Raw genomic sequence first — 24,996 nt, forward strand, 5'->3', positions numbered from 1 at the left:
CTACTAAGAATAACCTTATTCAGACAGAAGGGTCATGTTGTTAGAATAGGAGGCTATGACATTATAGAAAATCAGAATCTTTAAAAGTATTAAATTTCTTAATTTTATATATAGATTTCCACTTATTTTTAGTAATTATGTGTATGAGCAGTTTTATCTTAAGTGACATTACACAGTGAGGTACATCAAAACAACATCAAGCTTCTTATAAGTTTAAAACCTTCTGAAATGACAACTTACTAAAATGTTTAAAAATCCTGCTAGGTTATAGAGAGTATTACATTATTTAGGTGGCTGCCTCCTGACAAGGTCTAATGGTCGTTCTTTGTAACAAAAAACAAACTTATCAGCCTGTTACTATTTCTGAGAAGCTGAGTACTATTTTTTCAGTATTCGAGTTAAAAGATCTCTGGCCAGCAGACTAAAATGTTTGTTTTATAATTGCCCGCTGAACTATGATAGTTTGTTTCCAGATGGTGCCCTTCCTTCAACCTGCACACAGTCTCTCCTTGTTCGGAGCTATTCAACCTCCTGCTGATCCCACTACCCCCACCCCTATTTAAGGCTACAGAGAGGAAATCCTAAGGAGGAGACTTTCCCCCCCTAGTCTCCAGCAATTTTTTGGTGACGTAATATGTGGGCTGAACTTGAGTTTACTGAGAAAGAGAGGGAATCACTATTCAAGGGTACTGTATATACAATCTGGGTCAGCTGCAGCTGGTTACTGCATTTCTCCATGTGGCAGACAGAGCAAAGCCACAATGCTTTCTCTGCCGGATTAACGACAGCCCACAGACCAGAACTTCCACTATACTACTTAAAATTACATAGGTGGCTTGTCAAATTCAATTGATGAGTGTTGTAAGAAGAAAAAGAAGTTCGTTATTACAGCTTGGATTCAACGGTCCAAAACAAAAATGCAATTGCCATTAAAGTCACAGATGAACAAACTTCTACACTGATTTTTAAAAGCGAGAATAAGAGCAGCAAGTTTCTGGGTCTGCTTTACCAACAGATGCATCAAGGTATTTTAATATTTCTTGTTTTTATTTAAAAATGCTGTATGTCAAAATTTTATATTTGTAGAAATTTCAAAATCTTTTACTAAACAAAGAATTTATAAATACGCTACAATTTATCTTAGCTGAAAAAGGTTTTCTTTTGCACCTTTATGTAAAAACTGGTCCTTATGTACATACTCTGTGGTGATTGATGCATTATATGAGGTTCACTTTAACAACATGTGGTGTATATGCTTACACATCGGTAGATACGTGCTTGGTTTCAGAGAACAAGTGCTTTCGTGACACTAGACAGAAATTTTAACAAGTAACAGATTAAATGTATAAGGCTGATAACACAGTGAGTAAAAACAAAGGGATACAAACAAAAGAAAACAGCTGTAAACATGTCTCTCTTCCTGCAGTTATAGTGTGTAAGTTTATGCATACTGTTAGAGATCTTAAAGTATAGCTACAAAACACAGCTAAGAACATATAAAATTAACTTAAAGGCTTTAGAACAATTCCCCAGTTATAGCATAACCCAATATGAAGCGGAAATTTTGTAAAGATTAAAGGTAAGTCTATGGTATTTCTTGCAAAAACTCAAAACTGTAACTAACTTTCCAGGTTTACATGCAACAGGAATTTAACTTGGGTCACACACATTAAAACTGCTATAACTAGAATTACTTAAAAAAGCAAAGTTATTGACACACAAAAAAACCTAAAACTTTATAGATTAGGATTAAGGAAAAAAATAAAATGTGACAGAAGTATTAAGTAGTCAGCAGTAACAGTAGAAAATAAGAACCCAGAAGAACCAATTACTTAAATACATGATTAAAAGACCAAAAATATATAATACTTTTAGATAGACATAATTTTGGTAACCATACATATGAGGTTTCTTTCAATATTCTACCTGAGGGCTTTGTTTAATTGTATTATGAGAAAGAACTGTTAAAAATAAAATTACTAGTTACCAATAGTTAGCTTTATCATCAAAGACACTTAAGTTTTTTATGATTTGGGGATTTTCTGTTCTTTTAAAAAACTAAAGGCATTAAATGGTAAGAATCTTCAACAAGCAAATAATTGTAAAGCTAAGATTTCTTCAACTTTACTTACATGTCTTTTCCTTAAAGATTCAAACTCTAAATCCTGGGAGGATCTCTGTTAAACATATTTTACAAGAAACTGATAACATGTCCAAGCAATACTGCATCTGAAATACTCTCATCTCTCTTTCTGTTGTTGTTGTTGTTTTTTTTTTTTTTGCTATGAAAAGTGCAGGACCTCATTCAACCTCATTTCTTACTGAGTCCTTAGGCAAGCATTTAATCTGACACCCCAAACACACAGATAACTATCCCTTTCTTAGATGTCTCCAGGGGATGAGATTGTTTTCAAGTCTTTTCCCAGAATATAATTCACAATCTAGAAGTACCTAAGGTATCTTCAGTGCTTCATAAATTTAGGTTCATTGCCTCATGCTATTTTCGGTGCGTGAGATAACCAGTTAAATGCCTCTATGCATTTACCATCTGAAAGGAAGTAAATCCTGATTTTTATTTCTTCTCTCTACTAGCTGGCAAATGTAGCAACTATGAAGAGAAACAGTACTAATAAAATTAACCCAAGGCATGGAAGACTTTTTTTCTTTTTTTCCTAAAAACAACCAAGCAAAGGCACAGATTTAAACTTAAGTATACTGTAACTAATTTATAACATTCTCTTGGGACCTAGGAAAATTTTAACATATACAGAAAGGTTTTATGAGGTAACACAGATTTATAGATCTTTCACTTTTAAAACTGAACGTGGTGGGGAAATACTGAAGTTTTCAGAAAATGTAGTAGTAAATGTATTTTTAAAACCAGTTCTTTACTCATGACGTAGCTAGTCTACTTACTTAAGAAATGTGGCTCCTTATTCTTCTTTATGTGACAACTAAGTCATTACTTTTATAATAAGGGTAAGGGAATTATATTTGCTTAAAAGAAACCTTTAATTGCCTCCTTTAAATACTTACTTAGGTCAGATTCTCTCATGGTACACAAGGATTTATCTTACGACTTAATCGTAGAGGAGCCCACAAAGAGCTAAGGCAGAACATACTGCTATTTCAACTTTTCACGTTTTTGTTCTTTCATGACAACACTGATGTAAAGTCACAATAACAGTCTTGGATTATATGTTCTTAGTTGTTCTATACAAATCTGTGTCTGGTAGGAAACACAAGCTGTTCAAATCAGAATACTGTTTATGAAATTCTACTTGTTTGGAAGTTTCATGATAGGTTCTGAATTTCCCTTGTTTTGGTAGCTTATGTCATAGATTACTTAAATAATTTTATGATCTAAGAGTTTCCATTCTATTATTAAAGTGAAATGAATGAAGTTGAGGACTAGCTAAGTTAACTATGCAGGAGAAATACTATACATTTGAACCAGGAGGCTGACGGCTTCTACTTTACTGTCCTCAGTTTTTAAAATAAACCACATCTAAATTCCATGAATCTGCAAATATAGCAAGAAATCTTATATTGGTTTTTGGCATAAGGAACTCTAGTACAATAGCAGTCCTTTTCTTATAAAATAGACAGATGATGTTTAAGGTCTAAATTTTCTACTCATGTCTGAGGCAAAATATAAAAACAAAAAACTAAAAGTATTCATCCAAGTGTGCTTTTGATGATCACTTAGCAAGAGAAGGCCTCTGATATAAATAAGGAATACTATTATGCTCACTCCTCCTATCTTATGTTAGTGACAGAAAAATACTCCACACTCCACCCTTTGCTTATTTTCATTCTCACTCCACCTTCAAAACACCAAAGGAGACATGGTTTTAAAAAGTAGTGGTCACCTTCATAACTACAAGTCAAAGAGTCCTTATTTCACTGATTTTAATAATAACCTTTATTTTGGGGGAGGGTTCATACTTACAAGTTAGATATATATCAACTGATACAACACATACAGAGGAAAAGGAATGACAGCAGAAAAGTTTGGGACAGAAAAATGATGGAAACAGAGCCTAACAAAAATGATTCCCAAATACCTTTTCATAAATAAGCAATGGGTCAATGTAAAGAGATACACACCAGGAAAAACTGAAAAACGAGAGACACAAAGTTAAGGCTCCTCTGTAGTTACACCACGACTAGGATAAAAAACACAGGTCTAGCAAAGTTAGGAGAAGATCAGAATCGCATTTGAACGCCAATGTTGGCTTCTCTGGTACTTTATCTCTGTGTAAAATGATATACATTTATTTCACAGTGTTGTTGTGAATGCAAATATATTGTTTTTTTTTTTTTTTAATTTTTTTTTTTCAACGTTTATTTATTTTTGGGACAGAGAGAGACAGAGCATGAACGGGGGAGGGGCAGAGAGAGAGGGAGACACAGAATCGGAAACAGGCTCCAGGCTCCGAGCCATCAGCCCAGAGCCCGACGCGGGGCTCGAACTCACGGACCGGGAGATCGTGACCTGGCTGAAGTCGGACACTTAACCAACTGCGCCACCCAGGCGCCCCTATATTGTTAACATGTATTAAGCACTACATAAATGTGAGGGACTGTTACAGTATTGGGGATAGAAAATAGAATAGAATACGTTGCAATGAACTCTGTGGAGTCTCTGCCTACGTTCAAACTCTGGTGCCATCTCTTAGAAGCTGTGTGACTCTGGGTAAGGTACTTAATTTCCAGATGCTAGTCTTTCGCTGAGAATGAGGACTGTGACAGTCTACCTCAAAGGGTTGTAGTTACAAGTAATGGACTTAACGCATGTAAAGGGGCTTAAAATAATGCCAAGCGCCCCGTAAGTATGAATGACTGTTATTACTGCATTGCTATTATTAATCGTAGGCATAAACAACTTGGGACCTGACTTCTCAAATCAAAACACAAGAAGTAGGGTGGGAAGTGGTACACTAGAGTTCTTAGTGTATCCACTGGTGTCCTTCAAAACCAGCAAGCAGGAATCGAGCTTGTGACAGTGGGAAGGTGGGCCATGTGCCGCTCAGCCTGCTGACGCACCCGACAGAGTGGCACGTCCTACCCGTTCTACTGCTACCACTCCTTAGGGAGGGAACTCGTGAGAAAGCAGCAGCTTTGGTTCGTAGAGCGAGTTCTAATGTTTCCTCTAGTGTTTCTACAGAAATTGCATTATAAGGGACAAGAATTTCTGTCACAGCAAAATTGAAACATTTCAAGCACACGTCAGCAATACATGCCACTGCTATAAACACTGACTGAGGAGCCGGGGAACCTGAATTCTTGACTGGGTTCTAATACTATCTATTTGTGTGGTCTGGGCCTTCAACATGCACATGGGTGCAAAGAGGTTCTTTTTTATTCTTTAATGTTTATTTATTTTTGAGAGAAAGAGAGAGAGCACATATGAGCGGGGTAAGGGCAGAGAGAGAGAGAGGCAGGCTCCAGGCTCTGAGCTGCCAGCACAGAGCCTGATGGGGGCTTGAACTCACGGACTGCGAGACCATGCCCTGAGCCGAAGCTGGACACTCAACCGACTGAGCCACCCAGGCGTCCCAGGTGCAAAGAGGTTCTTGAATGAGATGGTCTCTAAGGCACTTTCCAACTCTAACAATCATATTCAAATATAGAGTTTCTTTCCTTGGTAATGGTTAAAGAAAATTATTGAAATTTTACTAAAATACAGTTCAGTAGAACCTGTTAGAAGAATGAACGTGCTAAATCATACGTAAACTTAGAACATATATATGATTATGGTTTAGAAAACAGAATCGCCTACAATAATGACTGTAAACATTCCCTCATTCTTCAACTTGTCTCGAATCCTAAAAGGACATGCTACAAAAACTAAAAATATGATGCCAAAACTTTCTGGTTTGAGATTTGCCTCAAAATGTTTCTTTGATAGATAAAAAAGATATTTATTAGAGAGGGCCAATTTAACTAAAACCGAATATACATATAAAATAATGACTAGTAAAGTCACTTGCTATTAGCTTTCATACTAGTTAGGGAAGAATGTTTTAATTAATGCCTTATACACATTGTGTATCATTTTCAGAGTCTTAAGACAGTAGAGTAAGCTTTTCAAGGGTAAGAAAAGTGTCTTATTAGGGTCTCAAAGCACCCAAGAACACTAATAGTATGCCATTGCAAACAGTGGGCACTCACCAAAATGTGTGCACTGAGCTGGGGAAGAAAAAGTATTACAGTGAGGTGATAGTTGGCAGAGTTATTCTCTGAAACCTAAACAAATGCAAAGGCATCGTGGTGTTGGATTTAACAAATTAATAAAATTAATTCTGGCCCAATTAATAACACCAATAGATACTCGTTTTTTTCCATTTTTTTTTTTTTTTACGTTACTGACTTTAAAAGTAGGTTAATATTAATTCTTTTTACTTTTTTTTTCCTTCACTGGTTTGTTTTTTTACAAAGACTTTATACAACCTCATTTCAAAATGAAGGCTTTTATTTGGACCCTAAGTGTGTTATTCTTCCTACTAATGGGCATTGGACATTGCAGAGGAGGACAGTTCAAAATAAAAAAAATAACCCAGAGGAGATACCCTCGTGCCACAGATGGTAAAGAGGAAGCAAAGAAATGTTCATACACATTCCTGGTGCCTGAACAAAAAATTACAGGGCCAATTTGTGTCAATACCAAAGGGCAAGATGCAAGTACTATTAAAGATATGATCACCAGGATGGACCTTGAAAACCTGAAGGATGTGCTCTCCAGGCAGAAGCGGGAAATAGATGTCCTGCAGCTGGTGGTGGATGTAGATGGAAACATTGTAAATGAGGTAAAGCTGCTGAGAAAAGAAAGCCGGAACATGAACTCCCGTGTTACTCAACTCTATATGCAGCTATTACATGAGATTATCCGTAAGAGGGATAATTCACTTGAACTTTCCCAGTTGGAAAATAAAATCCTCAATGTCACTACAGAAATGTTGAAGATGGCAACAAGGTACAGGGAACTAGAGGTGAAATATGCTTCCTTGACTGATCTCGTCAATAACCAGTCTGTGATGATCACTTTGCTGGAAGAACAGTGCTTGAAGATATTTTCCCGACAAGACCCCCATGTGTCTCCTCCTCTTGTCCAGGTGGTGCCACAACATATTCCTAACAGTCATCCGTATACTCCTGGACTGCTGGGGGGTAATGAGATACAGAGGGATCCAGGTTATCCCAGGGATTTAATGCCACTACCCGATCTGGGGACTTCTTCCACCAAAAGTCCTCTCAAGATACCACCAGTAACGTTCATCAATGAAGGTGAGTTACCTCTTACCGTTAAAAATGGAAGCATGAGGTTAATATGTTTTACGGTTTATGAAACAATGCACACAATAAATGGCTTACTCTTCGTTTTGGTGACGTAATTATACACGAACATTTTTGTTTTCTATTAACCAAGAATTGAACTTAAATACATCTCTCAGGTCTGAGTCTAAGAGTTTCTAAAAACAGAGTATTCTGTGAGAAAAGTATTGTCGTCCATCCAAATTCTCACAATCTAAGTCACCAGCATTAAGACAGGAATGAGTCCATAATCCACTTCTAACCTCTACAACCCCCCATCGGCCTCCAGCTAGATCATCTAGCTGCTCAGCAATCCTTCTGTTTACCTCTTGCTGCTCTCCCCATTTTCCTCCTCTCCACAAGGAACATTTAAAAATTTGCTTTCACTCTCCTTAAGCCTCTAATTACACCTCCTCCTTACCTCTGCTCTCAGAAATGTGTCATCTACTCCTGCACTGAGATGAAGTCTACTCAGGCCCTAGGTTCCTTGTTTTTTCCCTATTTTGGAAACATCTACACAACACCCATGCCTTCTTGCCCTCAGTGTTAAGAGGAAAAGGTATCCCTTCTATTTTCCAGGGCTAAACAAACTACAATTTGTATCTTATACCCACATACGTATAATTACATTTTCACTATGGTTAAACAAAACAAAACAAAACAAAACAAAACCTAAAACTGATCCCACTATCCCTACCTCTATTTCTTAATTTTGTTCCTTCTTCCATTCCTCTTCCCTCCCTCCCTCCCTCCCTTCCTCTTTCCCTTCAGTATTGGTCACCGATCTAAGTGGCCAGAATACAAAGATAAATAATTCATCTTTGTTTCAGTTTAGTAAGCTCACTGCTAATTTTCTGAGTATTTTACATTTATTTTACCCCTGCAACCATTTTGCCATAAGGCATTCTCTTGAATTCTTTAGAAGTTGATTTGTTTCCTTAGAGTGAAAAGAAAGGTCCAAATGCCCCAAAGTAAAAAGATTAAATAAATAGTTCATTCACTTACTGAAAAGGCAGTACATGAAAATGTACGTAGACTATGGAGTGATTTTAAACAACAACACAGAGAACAAAGACTGGAACGCGTATGTCATAAAGTATGTCTCTGCAGCAGTGGACCCCACTGCTTTCTTGGGGCTCCACTTCAGAATATTCTGACTCTTCCTACTTCTCTAAATTCTTCATTTGCATCTCCTTCCTTCTCTACATTTAAAAAAGTTTTCCTCAAGATACTCTGTTTTGCAGGTTTCACACACCTTCAAGGCCTCCAAGTATCACCACTGCTCAGACGACTCCTGCCTGGGGCTCTCCCTCCAAATTCTAACCAATGCTCAGTGTTTGCATCTGGATGTTCTACCATCACCTCACATGGTGCTGCTTCCTCTCCTGAAATGCCTTCTCCCAGTTTCTCTCTTGACCTGGCAAATTTTAAGGCTTAAGTAAAATAATACCTTAAATATTACACATTCCCAGATTCCAACAAACATCTAAATGGCTCTTTCCCCAAACTGCTGACTTTGCCTTGAACATGTTTTCTGTTATCACATTACACTAGAGTTGTTTGCATGTTGGTCTCCTGGTAGACTGAATGCTTCTGGAAGAAAGTGAACTGTCTTTTCATTTTACTGTCTCAAACATCTAGCTGGGGGATGCCTGGCTGGCTCAGCTGGTTAAGCCACTGACTCTCGATCTCAGGGTGGTGAGTTAGAGCCCTGTGTTGGGCTCCATGCAGCGTATGAAGCCTACTTTAAAAAAAAAAAAAAAAAGGGGCGCCTGGGTGGCGCAGTCGGTTAAGCGTCTGACTTCAGCCAGGTCACGATCTCGCGGTCTGTGAGTTCGAGCCCCGCGTCGGGCTCTGGGCTGATGGCTCAGAGCCTGGAGCCTGTTTCCGATTCTGTGTCTCCCTCTCTCTCTGCCCCTCCCCCGTTCATGCTCTGTCTCTCTCTGTCCCAAAAATAAAATAAATAAACGTTGAAAAAAAAAAAATTAAAAAAAAAAAAAAAAAAAAAAGAGCGCCTGGGTGGCTCAGTGGGTTAAGCATCCGACTTTGGCTCAGGTCATGATCTCATGGTTTATGAGTTCGAGCCCCGTGTCTGGCTCTGTGCTGACAGCTCAGAGCCTGGAACCTGCTTCAGATTCTGTCTGTGTGTCTGTCTCTCTCTCTGCCCCTCCCCCGCTCTCACTGTCTAAGAAAATAAACAAACAAAAAAAAAGAGAACTCTCAGTATTCAACAGTAAGAAATTGAACATCTAGGTAGGATCAAGTCTTGGCACATTGTGCTCAGCATATTTTAAGCACTATGATAGATATTTGAGGAATAAATGAATGAGTGAATGAATGACTAAAGCTTAAAATAATCTTTTCCCCAAGCTAGCATTTTCCTTTTAAAATAAGTAACTTATTACAGAAGTAATACATATTTACCGAAGAAAATCCAGAAAATACTAACAAGCTTTTAAGAAAGTTTCGCTAAATAGCCAATAGAAATAAACAGGGGCGCCTGGGTGGCTCAGTCAGTTATGCGTCCGACTTTGGCTCAGGTTTCAAGTCCCTCATCGGGCTCTCTGCTGACAGCACAGAACCTACTTTGGATCCTCTGTCCCCTGCTCTCTCTGCCCCTTCCCTGCTTGTGCTCTCTCCAAAAAATAAACAAACATTACAGACAAAAAGCAAATAGAAACAAACAAAAGTTAACCAACACTTTGGTAATAGCCTTCAAGTCTTTCTTATTTGCCCTTCCTGTTAAACATGGTAATCAGTATTCTTGCAGCTTTAAAAAATAACTTTGTTCTTTTTCTTTCTCTATGATTATATCCTTAGGATAAATTCCCATTAGTAAGATTGGTGGGTCATTTGATTTTAATTTCTCTGTTTTGATTTCCATCACTCCCTATTTCTGAATTTGTTTGGCCCATCTCTGACACTTGCCTCCTGCCCCACATACCCAGTCAGCTCAGTTCTACCCCTGCTGCTTTTCCATCGTTCGTGGACTTGTCCCTCATTTCTATTCAGAGCCAGAACTCTAACTTAGCTCCCAATTATCTATGGCAGCAGCTAGAGGATAGACTTCTGGGTTATCAGCTGTGTAACCTCAGGGTGTGGGGTGAAGGTGGGGCGAAACTGCTCTGTGCCTCGGTTTCCTCATCTGTAAAATGGGGGATAATAAATGTACTTACCTCATAGAATTTAACATTTGAGGAGTACTTAGAACAGTGCCTGGCAGTCAAAATGTTAACTCTTACTAGAAATGGTGTAATAGCTTGTCAATTAGCCTAACTCCATTTTCTCTCTCCATCAAAATATATTCTATATTGCCAACAGATCTTCTGAAACTACCACTTTGATCACATCACACTTCTGCTCAGCAGTTCCATATGACACACAGAAAATGTGCATTTTGCTTAGCCTGGGTAAGAACAATTTCCTCCTCAAAACAATCTTACTTCTTTAGCTTTCCTTCTATTAAGTTCCTTCATAAAAACCATCTGTTTCAATAAAATGAATCAACTCATTGTCTTTGAAATATTTTCCATGCTTTCTGCCTATCAAATTATAAGGCTCAGACCAATATAAAATAAAATAAAATAAAATAAAATAAAATAAAATAAAATAAAATAAAACAGCAACTCCTCCTTAAAGTCCTTGCTGACTTCCTCAGGCTTAAAGTGATTGCTTCTTTCCACAAATGTTTCTTTTGTCTGTGACATAAAGTATATACAACATTCCTTATACTCCCTCTTGAATTATCAGTTATCTTTACAGGTACATATAGTACTTATATACACATCTAAATAACATGTCTTCTAACTATAATATAAGCTCCTTCCTAGTAGATGGATATTGTCTCTCACTTGCAGATGCTAAATAAATGTTGGCTAACTTGTTACTACATTTTTACAGAGCTTCTTAAAGTTTTCATTCCAAAGACCTTCATGAAAGTACTTTTGATACATTGCACTAACAATGTATTAACTAATGCTGTATTAACTAACAGCGTGTTAAGAGTATAGATATCAGGATTCATTCAGTTTATATTGTTTTAACACTCAGTAACAACAGGCTAGAACACCATTATGTTAGGTAAATGATGATCACTACTAATATCCCCACACCCTGTGATTTCCAAAGCAAAGATGTGTACAAAATGATCCACTGGGTATAGAAAGAAAAAAATACGTATTTACTTTTGATATTCTTTTAAAAAGTGTATGTTTTAGGTAAGCTTTTAATGTTCGCAATTTATCAGCATAATAGTTTATACATTATCACATATAAATAAATATAACTGAAGTGTGTAGAATTTTTTTTTTTAATTTTTTTTTTCAACGTTTATTTATTTTTGGGACAGAGAGAGACAGAGAATGAATGGGGGAGGGGCAGAGAGAGAGGGAGACACAGAATCGGAAACAGGCTCCAGGCTCTGAGCCATCAGCCCAGAGCCTGACGCGGGGCTCGAACTCACAGACCGCGAGATCGTGACCTGGCTGAAGTCGGACGCTTAACCGACTGCGCCACCCAGGCGCCCCTAGAATTTTTTTTTAACTGATGGAAGGTATAGCCACATAGGTACGGAGATGAACACCATGGAGTATTTTCTGTGAGTGCTGAATCTTAACTGGATGGTATCAGTTCTAGAAGAAATTATTATTCATATATTCATACACTGATACATTAAAAAATGCTTACACAAAATGAGCTGTATCACTTCTAGATTTTATTATACACTGAGCTGTAGTGTAAGAAAAATCTTTTATTTCAGAATTAAATCCCATGTTAGGGATTTAGCATATCAAAAGTCCCATTTAAAAGACCTCTGCTTTAATAAAACAATGGTGTTTATATCCTTAATAAACTAATCCCTAATGTAAAATTAAGGGCACACATCATTTTTTCTGCTATTCACTATTTGTTATTATAAGTAAACATTAACTTTTTACCTATTTCATTCTATAAATGTTGGTCTTTGATATCCAAGGAATAATTAGCTACACCGTAAGAATGTTCATTAGAACACTAATGAGCATATGAGGGAAAGCGCACAGAGTTAAGAAAACCTGTTATCTTTGTTATTGACCTTGGGTAAGTCACTTTGCCTGACTGTCCTGTTCTCTCACTTGTACAATGAGAGTGCTTGTTGGACCTGACAATTTTAACATCCCTTTCTAGTTCTAATATTCTATGATTCCTATAAAATATAAATTACTCTGAGCAACAATAAACAGACTTGCTATTTTCTTTATATATAATGTACTAAAATCTTTGTTCACAGTATTCTTATCAGACTGGAAAATATGTTTGAGCTTTTTCGGTACTTGAACAAAAAGGGCAAAGATGGATGGTTCTTCTGTACTTACATATACTTCTGGCAACAAGATGTTCTTAATAACTGTACACTACATGTAGGTACATAGTCTAGAATTCTAAAGTCTCTAAATGTATAATGCATATGCATTAAACTTGTTTCAGCCAGTCACAAAAAGTCAAATACTGTATGACTGCACTAATATGAGGTGCCTACAGTAGTCAAATGTGCAGAGACAGAAGGCAGAATGGTGACTGGAAGAATAGGAAAGTCTGTTTGATGGATAAAGGGTTTCAGTTCTGCCAGATGAAAAGAGTTCTGGAGACTGGCTGCACAATAAAGAGAAGGTATGAACTGTACATTTAAAATGATGAGTTGGTAAACTTCGTTATGTGTATCTTACCACCATTCTTCTAAAAAGGTGTTTTAATGACAATTTCATATTTTAGGTTATAAGAAAAATGTACCTCCAAAGAACAAACTTACTATGAAATCAACGCAAATAATGCAATAACTCTGTTAGATTAAAATTAATTATCTCCAGAAACATTACCTTCCCTCTATCGTTAAAACAAAATGTTTGGGAATATAACTGCACACCTGGCAAACTGCAATCAATAAAATTCTTAACCATTAATGTTATTCACTGACGGCATTTTGGGTTAGTCTTTTATAAAAGAAACCATTGCTCTTTTACAAATGGTGTATTTATAAAAATAGGTTTATTCCTTGTAAGCAAATGGATTTAAGAAAGTTCCTTCACAGCGTATTAGAGCATAGCTATCAGGAAACTTGGGATTCTGGCAAGGCTTTTTTGTTGCCTCTTTTGTAAGAAAGATTGCTATGGTAATTTGTGAGGTGATGCATATGAAAACACTTGGTGTATGTATGGTCTGACCATCATTAATTACTCCATTTATCTGCGCCCTCCCCTACATGTGCCTTGCTTTGCCATGTATGGGAACATAAAAGGTAAGCTTAAAAAGTTAAACATAAAAAGCAGTCATTAGAAACTAACAATACGCTTTTTAGTGGATAAAACTTTTAATTACTTATAATGCTTCTTATTGGTGTATTTTAAAGATGCAATTGCTTTCAGTGGAATACTTAGATTAACACTTTAAAAAAAAAAAAACTAAAGAAACCTGTTTAGACAAAGGGGCTATTGGAATAGGATTCTTTTTTTACCAGTTATGAGAAACAACTTATAATTCTTTAGTAATTTCAAAAATAAAAGCTCAGATTGCTAAATGCATTTTATTTTTTAAGAAAAAAATTTTTTTTTCAAAATTTTTTTTCTTTTTACATTTGTTTATGTTTGATAGAGAGAGACCGAGCACAAGCGGGGGAGGGGCATAGGGGAGGAGACACAGAATCCGAAGCAGGCTCCAGGCTCTAAGCTGTCGGCACAGAGCCCGACATGGGGCTCGAACTCACAAAGTGCGAGATCATGACCTGAGCTGAAGTTGGACGCTCAACCGACTGAGCCACCCAGGAGCCCCTATTTTTTTTTAAGATTTAAAAAAAAAATGCTTTTTATTTATTTTGAGAGAGGAGAGAGAAAAAGAAAGGGAGAGAGAAAGCACACATGTGAGCAGGGGAGGGGCAGAGAGAGAGAGGGAGAGGGAATTCCAAGCAGGCTTCGCACTATTAATTAGTGCAGAGCCTGACATGGGGCTTGATCTCAGGAACTGTGAGATCATGACCTGAGCCGAAATTAAGAGTCAGATGCTTAATCAACTGAGCCACCCGGTGCCCCACTAACTTTTATTTTAAACTTACAGGTTAATAAACATAGTAATTAATATTTTTAGAAGACAGAATCTAGTATTGCTTTAGAAAGTATTTGCCCCAAACTTCCCATTCGGAAATGCTATAGAATGTATTTGTCTTATACTTAGCTCACAACCCAATTAAAAAGTTTACCTCTCAAAAGATTTTACTTGATGACCAATTATTTGAAGCTCTAAAGTGATTACCTTTTTGTCCTGTTTCTTTTGTCACAAAGAGCAGGATTAGGACAATGAAAATAAATGAGAAATTCAACAACTTCAAAAAGGGAAGAAAGCTTTTCCTTTTAAGCAATTAAATAGTTTCTTTACAGAAAAAAAAAATGGGTATATTAAAGATGGTTCCCAATAAAGGTATATTTAAAGTATGAAAAAGAAGGGGGCGCCTGGGTGGCGCAGTCAGTTGAGCGTCCGACTTTAGCCAGGTCACGATCTCGCGGTCCGTGAGTTCGAGCCCCGCGTCAGGCTCTGGGCTGATGGCTCAGAGCCTGGAGCCTGTTTCCGATTCTGTGTCTCCCTCTCTCTCTGCCCCTCCCCCGTTCATGCTCTGTCTCTCTCTGTCCCAAAAATAAATAAAAAAATGTTGAAAAAAAAAATTTAAAGTATGAAAAAGAAAATTAACCCACTGTTCTGTTCAAAATATGGGTTCTTAATGAAAAATACGTGTTGGGAAATAATGTGGCATGACTGGTCAATATTTTTCTTTCTATGAATCAGATCTATTAACTGGAGTTTGTTAGCCCTATACAAACTTTAATCATCAAATAAACTGAGGAAGAGAGAGACTGGTCCTTCAAATTCAATGTACAGAACTCCAGTTTCCTGCCTTGAGAAGAATCCAATTGTGTCAAGAAAGATGAAGACTATTTCAAGATTACTCAATGCAAGAAAAAGGTTAATAAAATTCCTATTTTAAAAGAAAGGTACTTCCAGTCTATACCCTTTGTGAACCATTCTGAACAAATTCCTGAAACATATGTTAGTAAACTTACTTCTGATCATATGCAAACCTTCAGGTTAAATTTGACCTCTCAAAAATAAAGCTATTACTTTTCTTCTAGTCATTTAAGAATTCCTATAGGCAATGACTTTTGTGGAAGAGAAAAAGCAGTAAAACACTTAATAGAAGAATGTCTTATAATCAAACTCTAGAGCAGAAAGTAAGTAACATATACAAGAAATAATGAAAAAAATATTTCTGCCAAGACCAACAATATATACTGGGCTAAGACAGGTTAATGGTTTATTTATAAAAAATAAACACAAACAAATACTAAATTCTAATATTAACTATCTTTACCAAGGAGAAAAAAGTAGCTAAAACACTACTAATTTTAGACACATGTTCTAGAAAAGGATTTCAACTAAATTTTCCTAAGCTTTTTGATCAACTAAATCTAACAGGCATCTGAACTGTAAATATGAAGGCCATCACCAAAAAAGTGGGTTGAAAATTAAAGTTAAAGGTAATTTTAATATTGCATAAAATGAAGTCTTATCAAATCAAAGCTGGATTTAGAAAACCCACAACTCTCCAATCTGTTTAAATATCCAAGGGCCTTTTAAGTCGCAGAAAAGAAACAAATGGTATTTTACAAATATTCTGTCAACATTCAAAACCTTGATGTTTCTAAATATTTTAGAGCAATTCAAGTAACCTAGTGAAAGTCAAACTTCTGAATATATACTTAAATATAAAATGTAATTGTCAAAACTATAGTCAAATGAGTGCAGAGCAAACATTTACAAGGATGACATTCATAAAATAAACAATACAAAGGTGACATTTATAGAATAAACAAATTTCTGAAATGAGGGAATATTTATGTGGACTGCAACAAGACCATTTTATGTGTGCATTAACTATAATAGAGTTTAAGATAAGAGCAATGTTCCTCAGATATCCTTGACTATTGTGGAAGTGACAACTTCAACTCGACAGTCTACCTCAAGGGCTCTAAGTATCACCCTTGGCCATTTACATTTCAGGCATACAAAACTTTAAGTCCTCCGTAACCTCAAGCTCTCTTCTGTTTTCAGTTCTCAGCTCAGGTTACTCATGGGTAGCCTTGATCAGACTCCTAACCCCCACACTACGAGCCCAAGCTCTTACTCAATTTTCAAAACTCAGCTTAGATACAGGTAGACTTTGATCTCTTTTCTGCAAATCCGGGTTAGCTATTTGTTGGCCAGTATTCCCACTGTCCTGCATAACTCCGTCAAAGTATTTGTCATGTTGCAGTGGAATTCCCTTTTTGCTTGCCACTTCCCCCACTTCCCACTTAACTCTATGGTTGCTTCTTTACCTCTTGAGCCTAAACTTTCTAGCCTATCATAGATGCAGAAAAGAAACATATGGAAAAAATGCAGAACTGAGGAAATTCTGGAAACCACTGTGGCTACTAGGGATCATGTAGTTCAACAAATATTTGAGTGCCTTTGTGGGCTTGAACTATGGATGCACAACTAAAAGATACAGTCTTGGCCCATGGGGAGTTGTAGGAGTAAACAAATGAATATAATATCATGCATTACACAAAATAATCTAAGAATGGACCTGGAAATTAGACTTCACTTTTCCTTCAATTTTGCTCCTGCATATAAAATTCCATAGATTTCATCCTATCTGAATTACAACCTCTCTATCCTTCTCTGACTTGACTACAATGCATGCTTCTGAAATGTTTAGTAGCTCATATGTGATGGATAAAAAAGGAGAATAATATCAGTAAAACAAAGAGGTCATATTGGTTCATTGGGATTTTTTTCCAAGCTATTTTAATATTTTGTGTCACAAGTATCAACAGCTGAATACAAAGTATGTTAACAGCTAATATTTGCTGTTATTTTTAGTGTAAGATTTTACAGAACATGAAGTTTTTCAGGAATACATTATTTTCTACAATAGAAATGACTGTACATTCACCTTTGATTAGCCATATTAAATTTATTAATTAAATAAGATACATATTTATTACATGAGCAACTGCTTTTTTTTCAAGGTCTGCAATGAAGGAGAAAAGAAGGCAATTAACAAGTTACTCATGATGACTACTCTCTAAAGCACTGTGTTAAAAGTTCTGAATACTTTGTAACTTAAATTCAGTAAATGATAAGGTAGATAATATAAAAACAATTCACACTGAATTTTAATGGAATGTGATCAAATTTATGGCCAGTCTAATAAGCTCAAAACATTATTTTTTCACAGTCCTCCCCACCTTAAGAACCTATTTATGAGCTTTCACAGACTAATCAATATCCTCATGAATATAAAAGCAGAAATTCCTTTTTATTTTTTTTTAAATTTATTTATTTTGAGAGAAAGAGAGGGGCAGAGAGAGAGGGAGAGTCCCAAGCAGGCTCCACGCTGTCAACACAGAGCCCAACACAGGGCTTAATCTCACAAACCATGAGATCATGACCTGAGCCTAAATCATGTGTTGGACATTCAACTGACTGAGCCACCCAGGTGCCCCCGAAAGCAGAAATTCTTAGCACAATTTTAGCAAATGAAATCTAGCAATACATAAAACTAGTAATACATATGACCAAGTCAAGACTATCCCAGCAATAAGGTGGTTGGTTTAATATTAAAAAATAATCACAGAATTCACCTACTAACAAACAAAAAAAAAGAAAAACCCTACTATCTCAGTAGATAAATAAAAGCTCCTGACAAAACCCAAAATCCATTATGATAAAAACTCTCAGCAAACTAGGAACAGAAGGGACAAGAATTTTTAAAGTAGTTATTACAGCTTAAAGGATATGTTCATAATGAATGCAAGATTAGAAACTGCAGGAGGGAAATAAAAACTACAAAAAAAAGAACCAAATTTTTTAAAAGAATTAAAGAATCCAATACCTAAAATAAATGTAACCCAAGAAAGGGAGCATTAAGTCTTTCCAGGTTCTCAATTTTTTTTACTAGTAATGTATAGTGTTTATATTTTATCATAATTTCAAAAAGTCTGAAACAGAAATATCAACAGAACATAAAAATGTGGGCTAGAGAAATATATCATCTATTGATTTTGTGTGTGGTTTTCAATTTCCTTGTATTTAAAGTGTGAAGGCAAGTTAATTTATTTACTTAAAAAAATGACCGATAGCCTACTAATAGTTAAAACACTGATAATGTAAAGTCAGAAGAAAAACAAAAATAGTCTCCATCCTCAAGGAGCAATCTAGAGGAAAGAGTTCAGTCTCTAAGAACCTCTTCTAATGATGCAATCGTATAACTATTTATTTAATGAGATGACTCCTTCCCCAGTTAGCCCAAAAGGGTCCCTTTATACACCGGTACAGTATAGATAACACATTTCTTAAAATTTCAACAACCCTACTTTCATTATAGTGTATGAGCTTTACTCGACTAAACTCTATTTTCACCTAATTTCTAAAAATTGCACATGTCAAAATGTAAATATTTCTAGTAAAATATAAAATGTGATGACTGGAATTTCTATACTTTTTTATTGTTGTTCTAAAAGATCTGTGGGGTAATTCTTATTTCTGAATCACTTAATATTTTTACATCCTTATAAAAAAAACAACAAAGGATCAAGACACTGGAGAATGGTTCAACTAAAGAAATGTTCAGTAAAACTTAGAAGCAATCTTTCTTTAGATCCAAAAAAATGTGGAAATCACAAGTTCAAGAGTCAGACACTACAAAGTATTTCACAAAAATGTTCTGTCATTTTAAAAGATACAAAGAACTTACTAGTGGATTAAAAAACAGGGAGAGAATCCGTTTCTCTCCCTATGAAATAACATGGAAGCAAATGTAGCCAGCAGTTCAGAACATGGGCCCTGGGGTTAGAAAGAAACGGGTTTAAGTCCAAGGTTTATTACCTTCTAAGATACAGGACTTTAGTTTCATTCATCTATAGTTAACTGTTAACTGTTTCATCTATAGGACATATGTAAACGATCACAGGGTCACTGTGTAGACTAAGAAAATTACTGTTAGTCATATAAATTGAAACAAATCTTTAGAAAGGCATTTTGCCAACATTCCTGAAATGCATTCATATGGACTACTGAATGAGGGAAAAAGTTAACAGATTCTGTAAGTTTGGGAAATTCTGATTTATTTCAGGGCTTCTTAGTCTTTAATATGTACATGTACACTGTGAGTTTCCAAAAGGGTAATATAATACTTAGCAATAATAAAACTTATTTGACCATGGTAGGCGGTTTTCACGAAGTACCTTAAGGGACTAATGTGTTCAACTGAAATCAAATTTTGGAAAATGTAAACTGGGTACAATGAAGAGCCATAAAAGTGTTCACACCCTCTTGATCTAGCAGATCAATCCCACAGCATTTTTAAAGTAAATATTTGAAAAAAATGAAGCCAATAAGAAGACACTTTGTGTACTTTAGCAAAAATCAGATGGAACTTTAGTATCCAATGACAGAGTAATAAACAATGATATACTAATGTTAAAAATTGTGTATTACAGCTACTATAAGTGCTAGAATGAAGACTGTGGTCCCAAGGAAACTGTCTTTTTGTTAAAAGACAGAATTCAATTTTCTATGTGTGTCAGAATTACAACAATATAAAAATGTATGCATATGGACAAAGACTCCTAAGAACAGTGGAACAAGTTAATGTTCCAGATAGTGGGACTGGGGTAATCCTTTATTTAGTTTCTTTAACTTCTATGGTATTGTGTATACAATAGATAAAAAGTTGTATTGTAAAGAAAGAATAAAGGTAAGACCCTAGACTAAAACGATTTTAATAAGGCTCTATTCCTAGTAAGTTTCCTGGTAATCAATGATATTTTAATTATAGGACCATTCAAAGACTGTCAGCATGCAAAAGAAGCTGGACATTCAGTCAGTGGGATTTACATGATTAAACCTGAAAACAGCAATGGACCAATACAGTTATGGTGTGAGAACAGTTTGGATCCAGGGGGTTGGACTGTTATTCAGAAAAGAACAGATGGCTCTGTCAACTTCTTCAGAAACTGGGAAAATTATAAGGTAAATCAGTGATTCGGACCTGGGAGAGAGGTGGAGCAAAGCAACTCTTACAATGTAGTCATTCTAGGAAATAAATAAGATACACAGCTGAGAAACAACTATCCATATGTTTTTTACTATCTACCTTTGTAAAAAAAAAGAGAATTCTCACCTCTAGTTTTAAAGTCAAAATTAAAAGGTAAAAAGGAAACTAGAGATATACTTTAAAATGTCTCCTTTCAGTCTGGATCATTTATACATGTATTTAATTCTTAGCAAAGACTACTGCTAATTCCATTTTCTTTTTTCTTTTTTAAAAAAATGTTTATTTATTTATTTTGAGAGAGAGAGGGGGAGAGAGAGAGAGAGAGAGAGAGAATGCAAACAGCGGAGGCACAGAGGGAGGCTCCACACTCAGAGCGTAGTCCACTGTGGGGCTTGCTTGATCCCATGACGGTGAGATCATGATCTGAGCTGAAATCAAGAGTCGGATGCTTAACCGACTGAGCCACCCAGGCACCACCACTAATTCCATTTCCTAAGAAGACAACTGCTTTTTTGTTTACGATCACATTTGTACCCATCAGCAGTTGTATGTAAGCACTAATATAAACTATAGAACTTACAAAAATGACTCTTTCTCTAGGTTAAATTATCTCAGATAATCATCCCCCCATGTTTTAAATTGGTTAACACCAGACAACGGCGCTGTTGGGAAGTAATGTACACCCAGACATATGGGACCAAAATTATTTCTCAATAATTTTGATGTTTATCATGCTAGGAGTGTATAGTATACAGCCTTCAGTCTAAGGACGGCAGATGAGTGCGATTGTATTTTCTAGATGGTTAATACTTCATTCAAAACTGTGAAGTAACATGTGATTACTCACTTTTAGGTGGCATTTTACTGGCAGCTAAAAATGAGACATTAATATATCCATGTCAAAAGTTGTGTAAATTTCCAAAGAAGTAACCAGGGAGAAAATCCCCAACACAACCTCCTTGAAAATACACTTAGTGTTAAGATCAGGTTTGCCGAAACTTACGCCATGCTGCACACCTGCAATGGTGAATGCTTACTGAAATAGGACAGTTCATGGATTTTTTAAAAATAATCTACAATTTTTCCAAGGTGGAACTTTGAAGATGAATGTTTTATCCTGATGTTTAATTATAATAGAGCTAAAGAAGACAATTTGCTCTACTATCATTTTTATTGAGTGATCATAAAAATGTCAGATATCCTTTTTGTCTGACTATGGCAGGGGACAGTTACATATATACCTTTAGAAAAAAATCTGGCTCTTTGTATGAGAGAGATCAAGAATCCTTTTCAAGAATCTGGCTAGTTCACTAGTTAATGTTTTTAGTAGCTAGGAATAATGTTTATTCTGTTTTGCCCTTTTCTTATACCTAAGGTTTGAAGCTAGATGTATAAATAAATATGGACAAACTAAGAGAAAGAAAAACAAAACAAAATGACTATGTGGGGTTTATAAAGGTCAGGTGAGCTATTAAAATGGAAATTCACATTACCGCTTAAATGGCAAATATTTTTATGTTATCAAATGTTTGAAACTTATCTATAAAAAAGTTTACTATCCCTGCACTTATGTTTGTACTCATGCTGTTTGTTTATTAACAGAAAGGGTTTGGAAACATTGATGGAGAATATTGGCTTGGACTGGAAAATATCTATATGCTTAGCAATCAAGATAATTATAAGTTGTTGATTGAATTAGAAGACTGGAGTGATAAAAAAGTCTATGCAGAATATAGCAGCTTTCGCCTGGAACCTGAAAGTGAATTCTTTAGACTACGTCTGGGAACTTACCAGGGAAATGCAGGGGACTCTATGATGTGGCATAATGGTAAACAGTTCACCACACTGGACAGAGATAAAGATATGTATGCAGGTGAGTAAGAAAAAACTGAAGCGTATTCTTTGTAGAATCACTACCTTCTATGTATTACACAGAACCTTGCTATTACAGTACACACTACTAAAAATCTTTCCAGAAAAGTAATTTTGGAGTCAGTCACAGGGAATATAAGCTGCTGAAAGGTTGGTTATCTCTTCTATAAGGCAATCCCAAAGTGTGAATGAACTCTGTGAAAAATAAGGTTCTGTCATTCTAACTTGGGGGTGGGAGAGTGGTGAGGAAAAAAACACTCATTCCTTTGGAAATAAAATTCTCTAATGCCTAAAATTCATAACAACTACTAACTAATCACCTACCACATGCCAGGCACTGTTAACAGATGCTAAGGATACAGCAGTGAACGAAGTTCCTGCCCTTCTAGAGCTTATTCTCTAGGAGACAAAATTATTTGTCAGGTGGTGACAAATACTCTAAGAAAAATAAAATGGAGTGAGAGAACAGTGAGTGATAAGCAGCACGAGGTGGGGTGGGTGCTATTTTATACAGAGTGGTCAAGTAAGGTTACTTTGAGAAGGTAACATCTGAATAAAGACCTGAAGGGAGCAAAGGAAGCAAGCCATTTGGGTACATGGCCTTGGTAAAGGCATTTCTTAGCACTCACGTGAAGGGGAACAGTAGGAATGCAACAGCAAAAAAGCTTTACTCAGAGAAGTGAATATTTGGTTTAGGAAGAATCATTTAGGCCATCCAGAAAACAGAACTCTTCACATTAGTTTTCATATAGTTCTGCCTTTTTAACCCAGTTTTATGGCCCTGATAAAGAGACATCACCCTGCAAAATCTGTTTTTCTGTTCAGCTGTATCTTGGCAAGCAGTATATAGGTCTCTAAGTTTACAATGGCAGAAGAAGGAAAAAGGAAGATATAACCAAAGTATATCCCATATTTACAGGAACACATTTGGCCACTGGTAGTGCTATTCTAATTTACATTATTTTGTGCTTTTTTGAGAATTCAATTTTCCCCAACTTACTACTTTAGCAACTCCATACCTTTCCTTCCCAATTCTCCATTTTATTCCTCTTTCTCTCACACAAACAAATGCTGTTTGTGTTTTATTTACCCTGCTACACAGAAATTACAATTAATTACAATTAAGGTTAATTAATTGTTAAATTAAAATTTAATTTAAAAAAGCAATGGTAAGCAAGCAAAGGGCAAGGTCAAAAAGGCAATTCAAGTGATCTTCCAAGTAGTTGACACTTCAGCAACAGTAAAAGAATGAAGAAACAAAACTCTAAAGACAAAGGTAACTGAAATCAGTAAGAAAAACTCAAATTAAATTATTCCAAAGGTAGAGTAAGTTTTTCGTGGTTTATGGAGTACCACGCTTGGAGAAACTTTTACTTTGATACTGTATTTTCTTCCTCAAAGGAAACTGCGCCCACTTTCACAAAGGAGGATGGTGGTACAACGCCTGTGCGCATTCTAACCTAAACGGAGTGTGGTACAGAGGTGGCCATTACAGAAGCAAATACCAAGATGGCATATTTTGGGCTGAATACCGAGGCGGGTCGTACTCTTTGAGAGCAGTTCAGATGATGATCAAGCCTATTGACTGAAGAGAGATCGCCTCCAACTTAAATGACAGAGAGCTCTGCCCTTTTCAGTTCCTAAAAATGTAAATGTTACATGTATATTGTTTTGCACAATTCATTGCCACAGATACAGTTTTAAATGAACTTACCATAACTGTAAAAGGGGATTTATGACTATAGTTTCATCTTTCCTCAATATACTGCAGATTATTTGTACCCATAATCCTATTTTTAAAATTATATTGACTAAACATAGGCAAAGTTTGTTTTATAAAATGTAAATATTTGCCACAGTATATAACAAATCTTAGCTTTATTTTAAATCAAAATTGAATACATGTTCAAGACAATTTATTTAAAAATTTTATGAGATTGCTCTAACTTCCAATAGAAAAAATAATTTTAAAATTTCAGCCAAATAATACGTTTTATTTATAAAAATATAGACAGGAAATTAGAGAAAACTCTAGTTTTGCCAATAGAAAATACATTTTGCATTGAATAAAAGTTATTTCAAATTCAATTTGTGCCTCTGACATGAAATGGTTAGACCGAAATCCTTTTCCTGCTTTTATTTTGAGAGAGAGAGAAAAAGCATGCACAAATGGGGGAGAGCCGAGAGACAGAATCCCAAGCAGGCTCAGCACTGAGCATGGAGCCCGATATGGGGCTCCATCCCATGACTGAGATCACGACCTGAGCCGACATCAAGGGCCAGATGCTCAACCAACTCAGCCAACCAGGCATGCCCCTTGAACTCCTGCCAATATATTTTGTGCCAATTCCCCCCCCCCCCCAAATTAAGTGATCCATAGTATTTAAATACGTATTTTAAAAAATAATGTATGTAATGTTTAAACAGTCAAATTTACAAAAAATGGAAATTATAAATGATTTTTTCAATATTGTCTTCACATGATTTACTGGAACACCAAAATTTCCTGAAATGTATTTATATTGTTCTACCAGCAAAATATTGGTATTACAAGAATGGGAATCACAAAAATTTAGTGAGCCAATGGTTTTACAGATCTGAATTATAACTTACGTATAAACAAGCTTATTAATACTCCTGCTCTCCCCACTTCCAAATTTTCTGATCCTGTCTGCTATTCAAGT

General features: G+C 35.9%; 2 protein-coding genes across 13 annotated transcripts in view; one reads left to right on the top strand and one right to left on the bottom strand.

Moving 5' to 3' along the window:
* The window catches only part of RALGPS2 (Ral GEF with PH domain and SH3 binding motif 2), a 201,014-nt gene that overhangs the window by 77,284 nt on the left and 98,734 nt on the right, over positions 1–24,996 (bottom strand). The window lies entirely within an intron of this gene.
* ANGPTL1 (angiopoietin like 1) lies at positions 285–24,400 on the top strand. The gene is made up of 5 exons (XM_045452771.1): positions 285–1,025; positions 6,445–7,290; positions 20,222–20,415; positions 22,043–22,313; positions 23,714–24,400. The coding sequence occupies exons 1-5, from the start codon at positions 1,016–1,018 to the stop codon at positions 23,899–23,901; spliced, it is 1,509 nt and encodes a 502-aa protein (XP_045308727.1). The 5' UTR covers positions 285–1,015; the 3' UTR covers positions 23,902–24,400.

The sequence above is a fragment of the Leopardus geoffroyi genome, chromosome C3 (genome assembly GCF_018350155.1).
Source record: "Leopardus geoffroyi isolate Oge1 chromosome C3, O.geoffroyi_Oge1_pat1.0, whole genome shotgun sequence".
NCBI classification, from domain to species: Eukaryota; Metazoa; Chordata; class Mammalia; order Carnivora; family Felidae; genus Leopardus; species Leopardus geoffroyi.